The sequence below is a fragment of the Salvia splendens genome, chromosome 1 (genome assembly GCF_004379255.2).
Source record: "Salvia splendens isolate huo1 chromosome 1, SspV2, whole genome shotgun sequence".
Lineage (NCBI taxonomy): Eukaryota > Viridiplantae > Streptophyta > Magnoliopsida > Lamiales > Lamiaceae > Salvia > Salvia splendens.
The window spans coordinates 46,428,541-46,449,903 of NC_056032.1; the positions used below are offsets into that span (position 1 = coordinate 46,428,541).

At 35.1% G+C, this 21,363-nt stretch overlaps 3 protein-coding genes, 1 long non-coding RNA gene and 1 pseudogene across 5 annotated transcripts; 2 read left to right on the forward strand and 3 right to left on the reverse strand.

The window, feature by feature from the left end:
• The first annotated feature begins 3,987 nt into the window (after positions 1-3,987).
• LOC121792738 (probable leucine-rich repeat receptor-like protein kinase At1g35710) lies at positions 3,988-5,328 on the forward strand. Its single transcript, XM_042190813.1, has one exon. The coding sequence runs from the start codon at positions 3,988-3,990 to the stop codon at positions 5,326-5,328; it is 1,341 nt and encodes a 446-aa protein (XP_042046747.1).
• Positions 5,329-7,706: 2,378 nt separating this feature from the next.
• LOC121756389 (uridine kinase-like protein 1, chloroplastic) lies at positions 7,707-10,056 on the forward strand. Of its 2 annotated transcripts, none has more exons than XM_042151945.1 (8): positions 7,707-8,043; positions 8,491-8,566; positions 8,646-8,706; positions 8,867-8,927; positions 9,240-9,333; positions 9,441-9,512; positions 9,585-9,683; positions 9,769-10,056. In XM_042151945.1, exons 1-8 carry the CDS (start codon positions 8,015-8,017, stop codon positions 9,913-9,915), a joined length of 639 nt encoding a protein of 212 aa, XP_042007879.1. In that variant the 5' UTR covers positions 7,707-8,014; the 3' UTR covers positions 9,916-10,056. The 2 variants fall into 2 exon arrangements, with proteins under 2 accessions (XP_042007879.1, XP_042007873.1); XM_042151939.1 differs by having other exon boundaries at positions 9,601-9,683; positions 9,769-9,903.
• Positions 10,057-10,133: 77 nt separating this feature from the next.
• LOC121756380 (chloride channel protein CLC-a-like) lies at positions 10,134-13,521 on the reverse strand. The gene is made up of 6 exons (XM_042151930.1): positions 13,209-13,521; positions 12,907-13,107; positions 12,634-12,811; positions 11,745-12,277; positions 10,515-11,670; positions 10,134-10,428 (listed from the first exon to the last, which is right to left on the reverse strand). The coding sequence occupies exons 1-6, from the start codon at positions 13,391-13,393 to the stop codon at positions 10,327-10,329; spliced, it is 2,355 nt and encodes a 784-aa protein (XP_042007864.1). The 5' UTR covers positions 13,394-13,521; the 3' UTR covers positions 10,134-10,326.
• Positions 13,522-16,123: 2,602 nt separating this feature from the next.
• LOC121805312 lies at positions 16,124-17,531 on the reverse strand. Its single transcript, XR_006051451.1, has 3 exons — positions 17,358-17,531; positions 16,661-16,733; positions 16,124-16,190 (listed from the first exon to the last, which is right to left on the reverse strand). It is a non-coding gene; the product is annotated as an uncharacterized LOC121805312 (long non-coding RNA).
• Positions 17,532-20,163: 2,632 nt separating this feature from the next.
• On the reverse strand, positions 20,164-20,733 carry LOC121792748 (annotated as a pseudogene).
• Between the last annotated feature and the right edge of the window lie 630 nt (positions 20,734-21,363).

Sequence of the window (21,363 nt, forward strand, 5' to 3'; positions counted from 1 at the left end):
ATTTTCATGAAGAATGATTCTGAACTGAACCAAGTTGTTTGAAAGTCCGAATCCAAAAATATAATCTTGTCCAAATCTAGTTAGTAAGTGATTTTACCCAAATTAAGTGAATCTTTGGTGAGATTTCAAGTATCTCTCTTTATAGGACATAAGTATTATGGATTATGGAAATTCTTCAACTTTCATACTCTTGTCATCCACGAAATAATGTCAATATTTATCATTTTAGTCCGATCACAAAATAATGCCCGCAATTACATTTTATTCATTTTTAATAAACGGATCTCACTTTGACTTTTCCACTAACTCATTAGTCATTACATTTAAATTATATTATAAAATTAATATATAAAGTGAAACTAACATTCTACTAACTTTTTTATCATATTTTTTAAAACCAACACTATGTCAAAGTGAAACTTTAAATTATGGAAGAGAATGCCGAATACATCATTATATAGTCACAACAGTGGATTATTTTAATATCACCTATATTAATATTAACATAATTAAGAATAAAAGAATGCTAATCAAACAAACAATACGAATATTAATTTAATTATTGAGAATCAATGAAAAAATAAAATAATATTTTTTAAATCTCATTAAGCAATCAATGTTATTAATCACTAACCAATCCATTAATTACGAAACAATCGTGATTATGTTATTCATTATTTTTGGTAATGTTGAGAAATCAAAATAACAGATTGTCTTGTTGGTTAATTTTTTAGAAATGTCGAAATTTAAATATAGTAGTTGTATTTGAATTGATTACATAACTCATCAATTTCTTTAATTATGAATTAATTAACATTAGAATAAATTGTCAATAGACTATTGGTCAACTCTATTAATAAAAAAATTGTTTTTATCATATTTTCATAGATTTAGTTTGTTTAGACGGTATCTATTTCTCTAGTATATTTTTTTCTCAAATTAATCAAATTTTAGTTTGTCAATTATATCTAAAATTTTAAAATTAAAGCTTAATCAATCTATTGGAACTTAGGTAAATCAAATATAATTCTCAATAGTCCATTGGAGTTTCATTTAATTATATAAGAAAATTTAAAATTTCAATCTTATATTGAATATAGACAGTATATTGTTACTTCACAGTCCACAGCTTATTATATAAATTATTATTCAATTTATATGATATAGTGAAAATATAAAAAAATTAATTGAATAAAACAAAAAAAAACAAGAATGAATGATAATTAAAAGAAAAAAAAAATAAAAATGAATAGAACATCAAATTTTAGAAACTGCCACTCTACAAAATAAAAGAATATAGCGCAAATTGCTCCACTAATTATTCCTACACGATAAATATTTGCACCAATATATCTTCTAACTAAGGCAAGATAACTAGTAGTAATAATTAAATCTTTTCCTTAACATATAGTCAAGGATGATTGCATTTATATAGAGATACCTAAAAGCTAAAGTTATTTGTCAAATCACTTAGTTTTCAAATTCTGAATGATGAATTATCCAACCAAATACCTCCTTATCCTCCTCATCTCCCACTCCATTTTCTTGGGGTTTGGGGTTTGGGGTTCGACAATCCTGAGCAGATCCTCCTCATCTCCCACTCCATTTTCTTGGGGTTTGGGGTTCGACAATCCTGAGCAGGGGCGGACGCAGAAATAAATGACGATAAGGGCTGAAATTACTAAATTTTGTTTTGAAGTATACTTTTAGGTATTTTAGAATATTTATCGGGGCTTTTACATAATAATTTGTGTTAAACTTGGATAAATTTTAAAATTTTACAAAAGAAAAAAGGTTAGAAGATAAATTTTGTTAAGGGCTTTAGCCCCACCCTTATTATACATGTGTCCGCCCTTGATCCCGAGCTTGCCACCCTACGGATAGAGAGACGCTCCTCAAAATCAAGAAAAAAAATCACTTCCGATCCATCAGAATTGCTTGGCTCTTGGATTCCTAGCAAAGATTGTTGCACTACATGGAAGGGAATCAAGTGCGACTCTTCAACGGGTCGAGTCATCGGTTTGACTTGTCTTGGGTCTTTTTATGATGACGCTAATGTGCTCACAAACACCACGGTGTCTGGAACATTGTCCCCGTTTCTTGAGAATCTCTCTTCCCTTCAATCCCTCACTCTGTCTGACCTGAAAAACTTAATGGGCCCCATCCCGTCTGAATTAGGCAAGCGTACTGACTTGCGCCAAATGTTTCTCGATAGAAACAATCTCGAAGGATCAATCGAGCACTATTGAGAGCACGGGTCTACTAGAAGCCCTGGTTCTTAGCCATAACCATCTCATGGGCCCCATCCCCTTTAATGTTTTCAAGAAAAAGACATCGCTAACATACTTGGATTTCAGCAACAACGAATTGAGCGGAAGCGTGCCTGAGTCCATAGGAAACCTATCCAATCTCAAGTACTTGTTTCTCACAAACAATCGCCTCAGCGGAAGCATCCCACCGTCCATCGGAAACATAGAATCCCTCACTTCCATCAAGCTATCCAACAACGACCTTTCCGGCCCAATCCCGAACTCTATCGGCAGCTTCGACTAGCTCAGACCATGAATCTCGAAAACAACCATCTTAGCGGCAACATCCCCACGAACATCGGCAACATGATCAGTCTCAGAAACGTATACCTCTCTGGCAACTCCCTCACATGGAATATTCCGGAGGGAATCTTGAATATTAAAAGTCTTGTCGAGTTTAATGTTTCGTGGAATCAGTTGAGTGGGAAGATTCCGCCGCATAAATTCGATTTTCCGGCTTCGGGGTTTGTTGGGAATCCTGGTTTATGTGGAGCTCCACTTGCTCCGTGTAAGAACTAATTATGTGTTATTTTCGAAAGAGAATAATATAAATGATTATCTCATTTTATTTGTTAATCTCACATATCTTGATCGATTATACGTAAATTGCAAATTTATTTTTAACCGTTAGACCATTTTATATAAATAATTCTACTAATGAAATGCTCTGGGAAAATGGGAGAAGAAAGAGATTCAAATGATAAAAATGATTTTTTTTAAATCTCATTAATCACAAACCAATTCCATTAATTACGTTATTCATTATTTTTGGTGATGTTAAAAATCAAAATAAGAGATTGTCTGGTTGGTTATTTTTTTTTAGTAATGTTGAAAATTAAATGTATATAATTTATATTTGAATTGTCTCGTCGAGTTTTTTAGATTAAAAATTAATCAATCTATTGGAACTTAGATAAATAAAGTAATTCTCAATAGTCAATTGGAGTTTCATTTAATTAATTAAGAAAAATTAAAAATTTCAATCTTATATTGACTATAGTATATTGTTACTTCACAGTCACAACTTATTATATTAATTAAATAAAATAAATATAATTGAATCAAACATAAAACGAGAATGAACGATAATTAAAAGGATAAAAATAAATTAATAAAACAACAAATTTTAGAAACTGCCACTAAGTAGTGTATCGTGTGAATAAAATACAATAATATAACAGAAATCGCTCCATTAATTAATCCTAAACTATAATATTTTACCCGCATATATTATATATCTTCTAACTAAGGCAAAAGATAAGTGATAATTACTTTGAATCTTTTTCCTTATTATAGAGTATATTGTTATTTTACAGACCACAATACACAGGTTATTATATAAATTATTATTCAACTTATATATTGTAGTGTAAATAAAATAAATTTAATTGAATCAGACAAAAAAGAGAACAATAAAAAGAAGAAAAAAAATGAATAAAACATCAAATTTTAGCAAATATCGTGTATATAAAATATAAGAATTAATATAGCAAAAATTGCTCAACTAATTAATCCTACACTACAAATATTTACACGTATATATCTTCTAACTAAGGCAAGATAATTAGTAGTAATAAAAATCTTTTCCATAATAGTATATAGTGATAATTGCATTTATATAGAGAGGATACCTAAAAGCCTTATAGTTATTTTTCAAATCACTTGTTTCAAATTCTCAATGACGAATTATCCAACCAAATATCTTCTTTTCCTCCTCATCTTCCACTCCATTTTCTTCGGGTTCGGGATTCGACAATCCCGAGCTTGCCACCCTACGGATAGTGAGGCGCTCCTCGATTTCAAGAGAAGAATCACTTCCGATCCCTCGGTATTGCTTGGCTCTTGGATTCCTAGCAAAGATTGTTGCACATCATGGGACGGAATCAAGTGCGACCCTTCAACAGGCCGAGTCATCAATTTGGATCGTCCCGGGCTTTATTCCGACAGCAGTGGTGATCGTATAGACACCTCAATGTCTGGAACACTATCCCCATTTCTTGGGAATCTCTCTTCCCTTCAACTTCTCAATCTGGCCTCACTGCAGAACTTAACGGGCCCCATCCCGTCTGAAATAGGCAAGCTTACTAACTTGCGCAAAATGTACCTCGGATCAAACAGTCTCGAAGGATCAATCCCGAGCTCCATTGAGGGCATGAGTCGACTACAAATCCTTACTCTTAACCAAAACCATCTCATGGGCCCCATCCCCCATAATCTTTTCAAGAAACTGACATCGCTTACATATGTCGATTTTAGCCGCAACAATTTGACCGGAAGCGTGCCTGAGTCCATAGGAAACCTATCCAATCTCGGGTTCTTGTTTCTCCAAAACAATCGCCTCAGCGGAAGTATCCCACCATCCATCGGAAACATGAAATCCCTCCAATTAATCTATCTATCCAACAACGACCTTTCCGGCCCGATCCCGAACTCTATCGGCAACCTACGACTAGCTCACACCCTGAATCTCGAAAACAACACTCTTAGCGGCAACATCCCCACGAGCATCCGCAACATGACGAGTCTTGTCAACATATTACTCGCCAACAACAACTTCACCGGCAAAATCCCACTAACCCTATCAAGACTCGAGCAGCTATCACACCTAGACCTATCTAGGAACAGGCTTTCCGGCCCGATCCCACCCCAACTCGCCAAATTGCGCAACCTCGGAAATCTATTCCTATCCAGAAACGGGCTTTCCGGCCAGATCCCACCCCAACTGGCCAAATTGCGCAGCCTCGGATATCTAGTCCTGTCTAGAAACAGGCTTTCCGGCCCGATCCCACCACAACTCGCCAACTTGAGCAGCCTCGGATTTCTAGACCTTTCTGGAAACTCCCTCACAGGGAAGATTCCGGAGGGAATCTTGAATCTTGAATATCTCGTCCAGTTTAATGTTTCGTGGAATCAGTTGAGTGGGAAGATTCCGCTTCATAGATTCGATTTTCCGGCTTCGGGGTTTGCTGGGAATCCTGGTTTATGTGGAGCGCCACTTGCTCCGTGTAACAACTACTAGTAGTAATTATGTGTTGTTTTGGAAAGATAATAAAATAATTGATTATCTCATTGCATCCAATCTAATTCATTGTATTTTATTTGTTAATCGATTATAAATTGCAAATCATAGCTATTGAGCGGATTTTGAATGATATTCATTTAGGTTAATTTATAAATAGTCACTAAATTATGATACTTATATCAAATTGGTTATAAAGTGATGTATCTGCACCCCGATTCGAATTAAGCTAGCCGTGAAACCCATAACACCAACGGAGAAAAATGTATTCCGAGAAGTTATTGGTTACATACAAAGTTTAGAGGAGAACTGCCACAACAATGATTTAAGACCTCTAATTCAAATTCCAAAAAGACAATAAAAACTAAAATAAAATATCAATATCCGTTCCATCTCATATAGTTTTCTCCATTAATCTAGAATAGAATATAGTTTAGTACAATTATTCTTTTTATTTATTTTCACTAAGTTTTTAGGATCTTATCAAATTTTCCCTATTAATCTAGAATATAGTTTAGTACTATTATTGTTTTTATTTATTTCTATAACTTGTTAGGATTTATTTTGATTTAGTTTGTTTTAGATTTGATTTAGTTCTCTAGTAGATTTTTTTATCTTGATTATTATAAATATGTGTAGTCTTTAGGCTACTCGATCTCCTCTTTTCATTCTTAAAAAATATTTGAAACTAATAAATAAAAGATAAAAATAAAAGAGTACCATCCTAAACAAATAATAATTAAATTGCGCAAAAATTAAAATAAAAAAATGAAATAAATAGATGAATTGAAAAAAAAGTAATAAATGAAATAACGGTTAAGATGATCGGCAATGAAGTTATCAACTAAGTGACCATTGAAAAACAAAGTAATAAATGAAATAACTATCAGCAATGAAGTTATCCACTAGGTGACCATTGGAAAACAAAGTAATAAATGAAATAACGGTTAAGATGATCGGCAATGAAGTTATGTGACCATGAGCTAGCAATGAAGTTATCAGCATTCAACAAGGTGACCATGAGCTAGCTAGGGTTTACCTTTTCGACCGAGGCAGACGGAATCGAAGTGGGAGGACATCCAATCCAACTGCACGCTAAGAGAACTGTTCGTCACCGGATTCCTTACGTGTTGAGCGGCCAAAGCCTCATACGTCAATGCTGTCGAACCAGCCACGGCGAAGTTGACACCGTGCCCCAACCTCATGTTTTTGTACGGTGGAAGCAAAGGCACCCCATCAACCATTAATGTTCATCATTCATTCATAATTGCAATTAATTAATTAAGTATATGACTTGTGGTAATTAATTAACAATAAATAATATCATGAAACAAATTTTTTTTCGAAATTTCTCCACTACAACTTTAAGACCTTCCAAAAATTGCTCTTCAATCCATTAATATAGCCGTAACTTTTTGAAAGTTACATAATATTAGGGGCCGATATCCCTTGTTTTAATTAAAATAAATTTATTTTGAAGTGGAAAAAAAGATAAAAATAAAAAGATGTGATCGAGAGGACTGCACGAATCGTGCGTGAGCTGACCAAAGTTGCACGGCCGTTGCAGCACGTGTGAGGTTGGTAGATACGAAGAACGCACAACATTTAACTAAATTCAAATAATGTCTTAGAAAAATTGTATGTGAAGCAGCCAACTCTATATGTGATGGCAAATTTGGCTTTGTTTCAAAGCTAAGTCTTGAAATTCATACCTAAATTTGCTGAACTCGCAATTAAATATAGTTGCTCCTAAATCATTAAAATTGCAGCGCATGCTTCTAGAATTATCAACATTAGTATTTTGTAACTTTTTTAATAAAAGAAAAGGCCAATAATCAAAAAATAAAAAGTTCAACAAGCAAAGTAACTAGCGGTCAGGCTCTAAAAATTATCAATCGATATGTATAAACTACAGAATAACGCATTATTTATGAAATATTAATAATTATATTAATTGCATCTAAGTCCAGCTATTGGATTTCGGATCAACCCTACTCAAATTGCGGGCTAATGGGGTTATGGTTGCACCCTCAACTCAAACAACAATCAAAAGCGCACATATGTTGTTGAGATCGTTTGGAATCCTTTTAATGGTAGTTGAACCGTTATTTATTCGGTAACTTTTTAGTTACTTTTTTACTTTTTGTAATTCGTCAACAATATTTCTCATAAAAAAGGAATTAGGTTAATGACTTCACAATCAAGTTCCATAAATATGGTGCAACTAATTAACTACAGTTCTTCATAGTTAACTAAAAGTTTTATTTAACAGACAAAGTACACTATATCTTTGGATTAAAGAAACGACTACTACCTTTCTATATATAGTTTATGAGATCAATAACTCGGAATCATCACAAGATATTTAGAGTAGATCACATATATACACACATATATAATCAATTTTGAGATAGAAATTAAGATGGTAATTTCACTCAGATTCATTGCTGTAGTTATTGCTTACAACGTTTCTCCGACAAGCATTGGCAGCGAAACATACAGTTGGAGGAAGCCAAGGTTGGGATGAATCCACTGATTTCGACACGTGGGCTTTTGATGATTTTGTTCTGCCATCCAAAAAATATGCTGATGTAATTATACCTCGTGGAGGTGACAAACTGACAATCATGTTGCAATTGACTTGATTGTCCAACATCTTCGCACTAAACTTGGGCAGCACATCCAAATGTCACTGTCATACAGTCAACCTTCCAGGTATACTTTCTAGCTCAGCCTTGTTATAGATTTCATTCTATCTTGCAAGCAATTGAATTTTACTAGATAATTTATTCCCTCCAACTTAAAGTCAGGTGTTTTTTAGTTCAGTTTTCCAGATTTGATGAAATGAAAGGAAAATGAGTAATTATGACTGGGCTGTAGCATGTAGTAGAGCTTCATCTTATGGAAATGCTATGAACACACTTAAGTAATAGTAACATCTAATTTCTGTTACATGATCGTTGATAATCAAGGACTTAATAGCCACTTTTCTTAATGTCGTAGTGCTGTTAATCAAACAACTGGATTTGGGACTTGCATCTGTGAACCTTATGACTATAGTTTTCCTTATTTGTAGCAGCCTTTATTTCTTTCAATTGTATAATTGTGATAATTATGAATCTATAGACTTTGATGTCCGTGATTTTGTCATCTGTGCTACAGATTAGAGGTCCTGATTCGAGACCGAGACATTTCAAAACATGATTTTGTATTTTACTCTGACAGGCTTATACATCTGGTAATTATGAACTCTCATGATTCGTAACATTACTGAATTAAGTTCTTCCCAAAACAGAAGTTTGATTATGATATTTCAGGTTGCGGAACATGGTCTTGGTCATTTACCTTTCACCGAGAAACAAATTACCACCCCGACTGGTATACTTGAGAACATGATCTGTATTTTGTGTGTGTGTGTGTGTGTGTTCATGCATAATCCTTTTTGTTGTTGCGGGTTTGGTGCCTCTCGTTTTTGTGTTCAAGTATGCAGTGGTTGCGGACATCACTAATTATATTATGGAAACTTACTCTAATGCAGGGTCGATATACACTGGTGTTGACTTTTGCAAGAAACTTTGTGGGGTTTCCATTATTCGGAGGTAAATAAATATACTAAATAACTGTATAGCATGCTCTGAATATGTCAAAGTACTGAAATAAATTTTCAAAGAGTGTAGAACTTGGATTGGTGATGCTTACCATTAAACTTTAGTAAATATATAAACTATGTGTGATATCTCATGTATTTCAATTTCTTCTTCACCAGTGTCCACATTTCTTACTTACTATAGTACTATGGAGTATATGCAAACTTTCCGCTAATCTCCTTGGAGATGGCTTTTTGTTTATCCACATTCCTCGTGGAAATGTGATCATAATATCATCTTATCTTTCACTTGTATTTTCTGCAGTGGGGAAAGCATGGAAAACGCATTACGTGCTTGTTGCAAAGGGATTAAAATTGGGAAAATCTTGATCCACCGCGACGGTGACGATGGGAAGCAGGTTGCATTTCTGTTGCTTCAGTCTCCTCATATCTACGTGTGTACTACAATGGTAGCAAAATCTTGTGAAATGCTATTTTCCTTTCTGATTTTCTCTTGCATAAACAGCTCATATATGAAAAGCTTCCTAATGATATCCGTGAGTGCCATGTCCTCCTCCTCGACCCTTCCTTGCTACAGGTAGACAAATCTACTCACATTTATCGATAAGTGCTAGTTGGTAATGATGTTTTCCCCCAAATTTAGTATAAGTTATCTTTTCTGCCAGGTAACTCTGCTAATCAGGCGATCGAGTTACTCATACAGAAAGGAGTGCCAGAATCTCACATCATATTCCTAAACCTCATATCAGTGAGTCATGTTCTTCCCTCTCTTGTACAAGAAACTACTTTATCATCTAGTTTGGAATTCTTATGAATCCCGTGTATGTATATAGGCACCCGAGGGCATACATTGCGTCTGCAAACGCTTCCCATCCTTGAAGATTGTGACATCAGAGATTAACGTAGCCCTGAACAAAGAATTCCGTGTCATACCGGGTATGGGAGAATTTGGCGACCGTTACTTTGGCACAGATGATTGATCGTTGCTGGTCGAGACGAGCCTATCGTCCGTATTTTAAACTGTATATTGTATTAATCCATGTTTGTTCTGTTCGAGCACGAAGCTTTTGTACTTGCTCTTTCTCAATCAATGGCTTTTACCAGTGGATGTATTTTTCTAATATGCTCGTTTTTATTTTAGTTTTTTTCGATCATGTTTGGATTTAATTTTTAGCTTGTTATGACTGGACAATATTGGTAAGCGAAATTGGGAAAGATTCATGGGATTTATATTCATGCTTTATTACATATGAAACACCATTTATTCTTCTCAAAGAAAAGGATGTAATCTTGGTATGATACTTGTATGAATCTGGACAAAAATAGGGAAAGAATCTCAAGAATATTATCATGTGGTGTGACTTGAAATGGTGGAGAGTTGGGAGATGTGATCAAAGGCCCTTCTTTCCCTTTGAGCTGAGATGAGGAAACACATCCAAAATGTTGTGAGCTATCAAATCCTGCCTTGTCAAGATTCCAACCACAGGGAAAACCTACAAGTTGGCCAACAACAAACAGGTTAGAGTTTCTTTTTTTTTTTTTATCAAAATGCAAGATTTATTTAGTTGTTGCGACTTACTCCTGCAGCTTGATACTTGGGCAGTACGAGCATGTGCCGGAGCCCGACTTGCCGGAAAAGAACCAGGGCCTTGGCGACGGACATGCTCTCGACCACGGTGTACGGAGTTGTGTTGGTCAAGGGATGCAGGTCGACGTACATGTCCATCTCGGCCTTGGTCACGGTCACCTCCTGTATGGTGATGCCCCTCTCGGCCAGGTCGATGGACGTGAACTCCTTCCGCACCTCCCAGTCCTCTGTCCTACGTGGCTCGGGCCGGAACCACTTCTTCTTGAGGGCTAGTACGAGGTGAGCCCTCAATATCATCCCGTGTAGCTCGTTGGCGCTGTTTGGAGACGAACCTAGTGGCGTAGAGACAGTGATCCCGCTGTCCACAACTGGGAACCCGTTGTGTGTCGTGTTTTTCAGGACCTCGACTATTCGTCCCACCCTCTCGACCCCGTTGAGGGTGACGACTGGTGGCTTGACATCAGCGAGCTCGCCCACTGTTATGTTCCGCATCCATGTCTCTGGGTGTGCATCCAAGAACGGCAGCCCTTTCAGCTCGAGGATTATCTCATAGATGCTCGGGTTGAAGCAGTCCCCGACTGTCTTTGAAATGAGCAAGACGAGCATTGTGATGGGGAGCAATAGGAGGTTGTTGGTGAGCTCGAGGAATATGACACAGAGGGAGACTGTCATTCTCATTGAACCAGCCATGAGGGAGGCAGCTCCAAGAACCGCGTATAGCCCTTGATCGATCTTCGTGTAGGGCGCCATGGCAATGCCGAGCATACGCCCGTAGGCCGACCCCATCAAAATGATGGGGAGGAAAAGACCAGATGGAACAGCAATGCCAAAGGTGATTAGCCCTAATATGCAATACAATGCAAAGAATATGGCCAGGGAAAACATGTTGAATTCCGATGGAGTGTTTATGGAGAAGATGTTCCTCACTGCGTCGTCGTTTGTAGTGAGGAGAAGCGTAGCGAGATCGTTGTAGTGCCCTTTAGGGCAGTTGAATTGCTTGAAGTTCCCTTCCCTGCCAGTCGAAGGGCACGAAGAGTCGAGCGGATCACAAGGCCGGCATTGTGCAAGGAACGGGAGCCCGTAGAGGCACACAGACGTGAAAATTGAGACGCTCAACGCTAGGACAAGCTTATGCATCTTTCCCTTCCTGTAAAACAGGCACAAGTGAGAAAAAAACAGAGCGCTTCTTGGCCTAATCAAGAGAGGGAATGGTGATCATACTTATTTATGACATTGTACACTTTGAGAACTTGGTGGAGAGCATAATTGTAAAGGCTTCCCAAAAGGCCACCAAGAATTCCAATCAAGGCCACAGGGATGAGGTCGAAAGCATGATACCTGACCTCGACACCACTCACATCAAACATGATGAGCCCTCCGTGCCCGAACAGCCCACAGTAGCCCGACTTGCAGACCTCAATCGCAGCCCTAAGCACCACCACCACAACTGCTGCACTGAAGAAGGTCCTCCACAGGAGTGCACTCCTCCACCACGTGGCCACCTCCTCGAGGGCGAAGAGGACCCCACCAACTGGCGCTCGGAAAGCAGCACAGACCCCGGATGAGGAGCCGCACGTGATCAGATCACGCCTGTCCCTATCGTTGTTGAAGTACCTCAGCCAACGCCATTTGACCCGATAGTTGTCCGGCCCGCCTTGCCCCAGCAACGAAGCAATGCAGCTTCCAATGTGCACAAGAGGCCCCTCTTTCCCGAGATCTAGCCCGGCAGAGACTGCTCCAATGCTTCCAATAATCTACAGTTTCAAGGTAATGTATATCAGATCCCTGCTTCTATTCTATATTTCATGATCATAATCAAGAACATTCACACATCATTACATCAAACTAGTTGCATTCCCAATCATATAAAGACATAGTAATTGTCATTCATCTCAAAATTTCATGGGAATTATTTGAAAAATGAATAGCACCAAACATATCAGGAGTGTCAACTCCATTGATATATGCTTTAATCACAGGAATTCTTGATCATGATCAACCACTTTGCACACAATATATATCAAACTAGTAGCATTTCCAATCATATAGTAACACATAATTATCATTTATCTCAGAATTTCAAGGGAATTATTCGAAAAATGAAGAGCACCTTCACAATCAATGTTGCAGCACCAAACATATCAGGAGTGTCAACTCCATTGAGATATGCTTTGATCTCAGGAATTCCCGGGCCAGCCGCTGTAGGTGCAAATAAAACACAGAGAAGTGCAGCCACCAAGGTAAGAAAAAAATTTGCTCCAGCCATAACTAGAAATCCCATCATATATCTGCAAAATAAACACACATATAACATATTGATCCACATCACACAACTTTTCTTACACAATCAAGAATCTGTTCAAAAACAGAAAAATTAACTAACCTTTCTTCATCTATGTAGTTAACCACAGCCAGAAGCTTGTATCCAGCTATATTCTCAACAGCAAGATTGATCAAAGTTGCTATCCCCCCTGTGAGAATCCCAACCAAGAATGCCAGCAGCCATTTCATCAGTATGTATTGCAACACTTGAACTTTTGATCTGCTTCTCCAATCTTGCTTGAACAGATCATTCTCATTGATCCTGATACCAAAAGCCCACAACACAAATTCAAGGAAAATTCAAATTTCGTGAAGTGAGAATTTCTCAAATTCTCGATAAATCAAAGAGGTATCTTTTCTTACTCATAATCCAAGCTCTCAATATGAGAAACCTTGGTTCCAACAATGGCGAGGGGGCTTGATGAGAGGGTTCTGTTTCTCTTGAGGAGAGGGTGGTGAAGATCATTGCTTTCTGGGTCATTGAAATCATCATATTCTTGTTGATATCTTTCTGCTTCTGATTCTACAAACCTGTTGACCTCCTCCATCAGCTCAGTGGCCGAAGAGAGAGAGAGAGAGAATGTTTAGGAATAGAAAGTGCACTATTTCTTTTCCTCCGATATTGGAATATATATATACACAAAAAAAAAATAATGGTAGTTTTGGGCAGTGGGTTAAATTGTCTTCTTCTTGCAAAGGATGAATGTGTTTTTGTGATTAATTCTGTTGTCGGAAAGCTGTCCCATAAATTTCTCCAAAAGGCTTTTATATTGGATGAATTTAAAAAATCTTAACTGCAACTCTTCCTTTATCTGTATCTGTATAAATTGGTTTTATCAACATAACACTTGCACCTTTTTTTATTCTAATTTTTGTAGTATGTAGTATTACTAGTATATTTAACGTGAAAATGATTGCTTTCAAGATAGGTTTAAATCCAAAGAAATCGTACGCCAGTATTGATGAGGTAGATTGTTTGTTAAGGCTAGTAATCTATGACTTTGATTGTGCACTTGAAGAAGCTAGTTCATCATTCTAGCTAGGCATATAACAAAATTACAAGGATATTGCTGAATTTATTTATATAAGTAAAAATTATGTTAGTACACTATGTTGATTTAGATTTGACAATAAATTAATGAAGTTGGATAAAATCTAGTAGTACTCTCTATTAATTGCTGCAAATTTGTTTCCTTTGATTGCAAGTGGTGATGCTGTTTGCTCCATGTTGGAATTTTTTTTAATATAATTGTTGTTAGTGTTGACTGTTGCATAATAATTTCCAATTATTTAAATTTTGACCATGTGGGCATTTTGATCCTGCCAGATAAGCAAAACATGTGGAAAAATCAAGTTGCGTAGATTTTCAGATCCAACGGCGGAGATTTAAGTGACCTTTCGAATGGTCGATGGGTCATTTTATCCAAACCTACAACAATTTAGTTTTTATATATATATATATATATATATATATATATATATATATATATATATATATATATATATATTTGAAGCCCAAATAATCATCAATCTCTACCACGTGTCATTGTAATTAATATTGCTAAGTAATTAGGTCCAAATACTCATTTAATTTACATCCAATTTTTCCCTAGATGGACACATGTGCGTGCAGTCCTGTGATTGGATAAAATGTCATTTTATTTAATTATAATCATCATTTTATTAGAGGACAAAACCATAAATGAGGATTCTTGCTTTATCTAAAGGCTATAGTGCTTTGAAATTATAGGGTATTCATTAATTATGATTAGAAAATAAGACAATGTTAAACACATTGTTTTTCTAGCCTTTACTACATAATCTCTTGCAAACACCATTTTATTTTAAAATATTACTACATTTATCTATTGTGGTCAACTGTATATAAAAAATACAATATCATCTACTCTAAAAAGTGAAATCGAATAACATTTCACACACGTAAGCTATGAAATGTAGTAAGAAGAGGAGAATAAGTAGAGGATGATGATCACCCTAATTTTCTCTCTCTAGCAAATCTACAATTATTGGGCAATCACTTTCTTGAATGTGAAGGTCCATTTTAAAGATAGTTTGTGGCCATTCAAATAAATTTAAGAAATTTTGTCCACCCACAAACCAGCTGCTTCACGTTACCAGATTAATAAAAATGCCCATTTTCCCTATATATGTGTTCTTATTTTTACACGTCTCTATATACAAATAAAGAAAATGATTTGTGATAAGATATGCTAGTGTGTTATCGAAATTGGTAATTTATGATGGGCGGTTATAAAAAAAAATATTATAAATTTGAAATGGCAGTTTGAGTGAGATTGATCAAGATTCGGATCCGATTTGGAATATTTATAATTACATAAATATTTTATTATGTTTGGATTTAATCTCAGCCCATTTATTAAGTAAAACTTAACTAGGCTATAATTAATAAGAGACGTAGAATTACTATGATCTTATCTTCTTGGATTTAGAGGGTTGTTGATAGAAACACAAGTTTCATGTGAACTAATAATGTTGATTAAAGTGAATGGCAATAATCATATGTTTCAATAGTTAGGCATCTACTTGCAACCTCCTTTTTAACCACCTTGACCTTTGCATGTGGATGTTTATGTCACTTTATGTGATTGAATATTTACTTTTTCTATAGTAATATGAATTCCAAAAATTGAGGTCACGATATTACCGACACTACTAGAAAATTGGCTTTTTGTGACACCTTAAAATGCCACTAGAAATATATTAACATTACACTTCATCTATAGTCGCACTTGTACCAAATGTGATGTAAGTCTGTGTAACGATAGATACTATGTAATACAAGAGCGCCTATTACCACACCTAAGAATGACATGGCATGTCATGTCATATGACACTTATAAGTGTGGCAAAATGTAGACCAAGACTACACTTTCTTCTTCCTAGAAAATTTGCAATTGACCCCTTTAGTATTTATAAATATAGTTTCACCCCTACGTCTTTGGTATATACATCTTCTACCTAAAAATATTATTAATTATATTTTAATCCTTTCAATTATTTATAATTTATCGCTATCCCAAATAACACAAATATTTACATTCTCACTTCCAAGAATTAATCAATTAAATACAATATTAACTAGTATGCAAAACAATCAATTAAATACAAAAACTTTAATTAAAATATTACATAATACTTTCAACAATAAAATCATAGTATACAATTTTAAAATGAGAACTATAGAAAATGTTCTAGATAACTACAAAATTTATCTAGTATTTTCAATTTTCCTTCGAGCTCCTTATAACAACTTCACATTACATTTCTTGCTTAGCTTCATCTTCGTAAGAACTTCATTTAATCCTGTTAAGATAACATAAACACACTATATTATTTAAGATAAACAATACAAAGTCATAACAAAATCTAAGATGATAAAAGGAAATATTAAGTTCTAAATCTAAGTACTCCACTGTAGAAGACATAAAATAAGTTAAGTAATTTCTTACCAGTTTTCTCACCACTGGAACTCCAAACCTAAACTTAATTGAACTAAATATGACACAAATACAAATATACTTTGAGATGTTCAACAACAATAGCTTCTGTAACTTGTAGCATATATTGGCCATGTTCACATAATGTTTAAAAATATTAATTTTAGCCTCTAACAAAAAAGTTCTCATATTCAATCGCTACAAAGAACTCAAACCTTCTTAACTATCAAATAGCTCTAGCTATCAAGTCCCCAAGTTCCAACAATTTCTTTTCCTAGATATATTCATTTGCACTCTATCAAAGATGAAATTGAATCAAGTACTTTCAACACTTACACTCACGAAATGAGATATAATATGCTTTTCCTTCCTAATATCATCTCTCAGAATTCTCATCTTGCAACTCCTCCTACCCAAGTTGCAAACTTGCAATTACTCGAGAGCATTGTAGAGCTAAACATATACTACAAAGCATTGTAGAGCATTGTAGTAAGTAGTATCTATTTACAAATGATATATATGAAACATTACAAGATAAAAAATCATCAAATAAAACATAAACAAGTAGAAAATTTAAATTGGTCAGACGATTCTACCTCCCATATTCATTGTGTGGTACCAACAAAGTAGTATCCGTCCTCCGTCGGTCATAAATCTTAATCTTAGGAGTGGATTAATTCGTTTTCCATGATTTCTTTTTCATGCTTCCAGGTTGTAAGTTTTTACACAACCCCATTGATTTTTTCCTCCAAGATTTAACTCAATCCCCACTTCGTTGTCCTTTCTAGTGTTACCAGTCAACACATTTAACCTTGATTTACCTAATATGAGAGGCAATTCTTATCAATTTTGCTTCAATTTTTTCTTTCTTGTTTCCACTCAATACGACCCAAAAGTTTACATACGACTCCAACTCGAACAACACAATGTTCCATTGAATTATATGATTCAACACAAATTTTCTTCAGACAACAACCCAAAATTGAAACATTTAGATTCACAAACAAACAACATTTCAACACATAGAACAAACCTCAATTGGAATAAAGGGGCGGCGGACTAGCTAGTAACCTGGGTAGCGACGAGGCCGGTAACTGGCTTGTGGTAGTGAGCAGCGCCATTTCAGAACTGGGCGACGGCGGTTGGGCGGCGGCGTGGAGTGGGGCGGAGAAATTTGGGGGAAATGAGAAATTTGGGAAGACGTGGATTTGTGAGGCAGGTTAAATGGAAAAATGTGCAGTAAGTAAATTTATTTTTTATAATAGGATTATATCTATTATAAAATTAGAAGTGCCATGAAATGAGTCTCTTTATTACATTTATTTCGAAATGTGGTATCACTGTTTGATATAAACGTGATAAAAGGTTGATGTAGTGATAGATGAACAATAATCACACCTTTAATGAAGTGTCATAAAGAAAGTGTGATGAAAAGCTATTTTTCTAGTAGTGCGAGTCCCTTAAACAATTACTTTAAATAAAAACCTTATCTCTATCGCAAACTGATTAATTTGTCACAATAAAATTTATAATTTGTAAAATGATTCATTTATAAATTCTATACATTATTCCACTAAAATTTGTCACTTTTTTCGTCCGTTCACAATAAATTAAATATGTCATTTTTATTTATAATAGTAGCTACGTACTCGCAATAATAAACAATTAAAGTGAGACTTTTGGTTCATTCACAATTACAAATTAAAATCTATTTTATTCAAAATATGTTATCTCCATCAATTTTTTGTGGGCATTTATTTCAAATATTTTTTTTATATTTGTTGTCCACGTCAATTTGTGGAAATTTATTTATTTTTTCATCCTTCCCCTATATGAGGAGTTGGAGGTGGGCCCACGGATATCTATATTCTATTTTGTGGGTATTTATTTCAATTTTTTTAAAAAAATTTTGTTGTCCACATCAATTTTTTGTGTAAATTTATTTATTTATTTTCCATTCTTCCCCTATATGAGAGTTGGAAGTGGGGCCACGGATGTCTATATTCTTCCCCTATAAGAGAATGTAATGAATTTTTTGAAATTTCTTATTTTTATTGTTATAGGATAATATATTATGATAGTCGGATTGACTTCTTGATGGAGAATGGCGCAAACTTGACAACATTTCACAATAGAAAATAATATTATTATATTTAATACACATATACTATATGTTTTGGTAAATTGCATCAACATCTTAATAGTGTCTTAATTAATGTATTATTAGTGATATATGTTATTGTCACAAGTTTGAATATTGGTACTTTCGTCGTCATAGAATTTTATAAACGTGACTAATTCCATATTAACTGTCTTGAATGAATAGTTAATTAGCTAATTACACATAGAAATGAAGTTCAAATCTTGATACCTATATTACTAAAAGAACTACAACTATAAACTAATTAATTTAAATAATGCTTCTGAAGAATTCAAGAAGAATAATACTAGTATAAAATACATATCTCACGCATATCCAGTGAATAAAAGAAACATGGCCCACGATTGGAATATATATATATATAGGGTAGTGATCAAGATATAACTAATCTTAAGTGTATAACTAGAGAACAAATCTCAGCCACACATCTTAATGGAACAAATATTTTTTATATTAATTATATAAAATAGACTAAGGGTATTTTTGTAAATTACATTATGAAATTACAATATGAAATTACGCTGCCGTCGTTGATCGTGATGAGCTCCTTGATCTCCACGATGCTGCTGTAGTAATCCTGCGGATTATCGTTGAAGCAGGCGTAATTCGAAGAGGAAGTGGAGGTGCCGGCGTCGTTGAAGAAGAGGTTTTGGTGGTGATCGTCAATTCCTTGGAAGGAGAAGCTCTGGTGGCTGATATGGCTGCCATCGGAGGAGCTGCAGCTGCCTTGATCAAGCGCCAGCACATTATTGGGGTTGGTGTAGGCATCACACAGTGGGGGTGTTTGTGCATGGATTCTCCGATATCTTAATACAGTAATTAGGTCTTGATCACTTTCTAGTGTTGGAGCTGCTATAGTCATATCATATCGCTTTTCGTTTGATCTTGAAAGACGAAGTTTATTTCATTTTCGATCTTCTATTTCTTCTCACAATGTGAAAAAAGTACTCTCTTTTCCATTACAACTTTAGAATTACAGAAATATTGTTTAAATTCGTCGAGAATTCAATTAAATTTTACTTTTGTCATTGTAAATCGAAAACAACATGGATTAAAAATTACTTCACTCTTGTTCACAAAACACATCACTCTTATTCTGATTTTACTTCACTCTTGTTCACAAAACACATCACTCTTATTCTGATTTTACTTCACTCTTGTTCACAAAACACTTCACTCTTGTTCAGAAAACACTTCACTCTTGTTCACAAAACACATCACTCTTATTCTGATTTTACTTCACTCTTGTTCACAAAACACATCACTCTTATTCTGATTTTACTTCACTCTTGTTCACAAAACACATCACTCTTATTCTGATTTTACTTCACTCTTGTTCACAAAACACTTCACTCTTATTCTGATTTTACTTCACTCTTGTTCACAAAACACATCACTCTTATTCTGATTTTACTTCACTCTTGTTCACAAAACACATCACTCTTGTTCACAAAACACTTCACTCTTGTTCAGAAAACACTTCACTCTTGTTTACAAAACACATCACTCTTATTCTGATTTTACTTCACTCTTATTCTGATTTTACTTCACTCTTGTTCACAAAACACATCACTCTTATTCTGATTTTACTTCACTCTTGTTCACAAAACACATCACTCTTACTCTGATTTTACTTCACTCTTGTTCACAAAAGACATCACTCTTATTTTGATTTTACTGTTCACAAAAGAGTGAAGTAAAATCACATCCACAAGTAACCTTCCTTATTCATTCTGCAAATTACTTGCTTTTTACAGAGAGGAGGAGCAACCAAAGATTTGAGCCTCAAAACATTATACAAGCAATATAAGCACTGCCAAACTTCACATTTTATCAATTCATCAACACAACTTAGCCACGTATGAGATATTCCCCTTCTTTCTGAAGCATTTACAGTACAGTACAACATCCTCGGTGGCCTTCTTCCTGATGGCGGCGGCGGAGAGGTCCTGGTGGCAGTACTCGGGGACGCAGTCGGGGACGTTGAGGCGGGCGGTGGGGCCGCGGAGGAGGAGATGGCGGTGTCGTATGCGCGGGCGGTGGCGACGTGGGAGGAGTAGGAGCCCAGCCAGATTCTGGAGCGCTTGTTGGGCTCCCTGATCTCCGCCACCCATTTCCCCCACTTGCGCATCTGAATCCCGCGGTATGGCTTCTTCTCCGCCGCCTGCTTCCGCTTGCTCAGATTCTCGGAGCTCAACGAAGAATTCGTTCTCAAACGAATTGAATTTGTGAATTTGCCAATGACATTATTTTAGCTGCAATGACAATTATACCCCCGCCTTGTTATTGTGGAGTAAATTTGTGATTGAGGGAATTAATTTCTCCTTAAATTAGAAAATTACATGTATTAATACTAGCCCTTGATTTTCTTGATCTTGTGGCTATGATTTGTTCTCTAGTTATATGGTTAAGAGGTGTTTGCCATAGATCATGACCCTATATATATATATATATATATATATATATATATATATATATATATTTTAATATTAGGCATATTTGTTACATCTACATTGTAAAAGTTTGATTCATTGTCAATATTCTTATAAAACCTACAATTTCATCTGAAAATAAAATCTGACTAAATCAAATGACAAAAGAATCACGTGAATAGAAAAAAAGTGGATAATATGTTAAAAGGTCGGTATTATTGTTTGATAATTATTGGTCAATCCACAACTAATTATACTTTTTTTATAAGAACAATATATGTCTTTTTTGTCGGCAATTTAAAAATAAGTATGCATCTCTCTTAATACTACTAAAATCTAATACTAAAATCAAAGTGATTGAAATTACCACCGAATAATTTCCAATATATTCAATAATAATTTACACTTTAATACTTATTATATTATAGTAGTATTATATTTAAGAA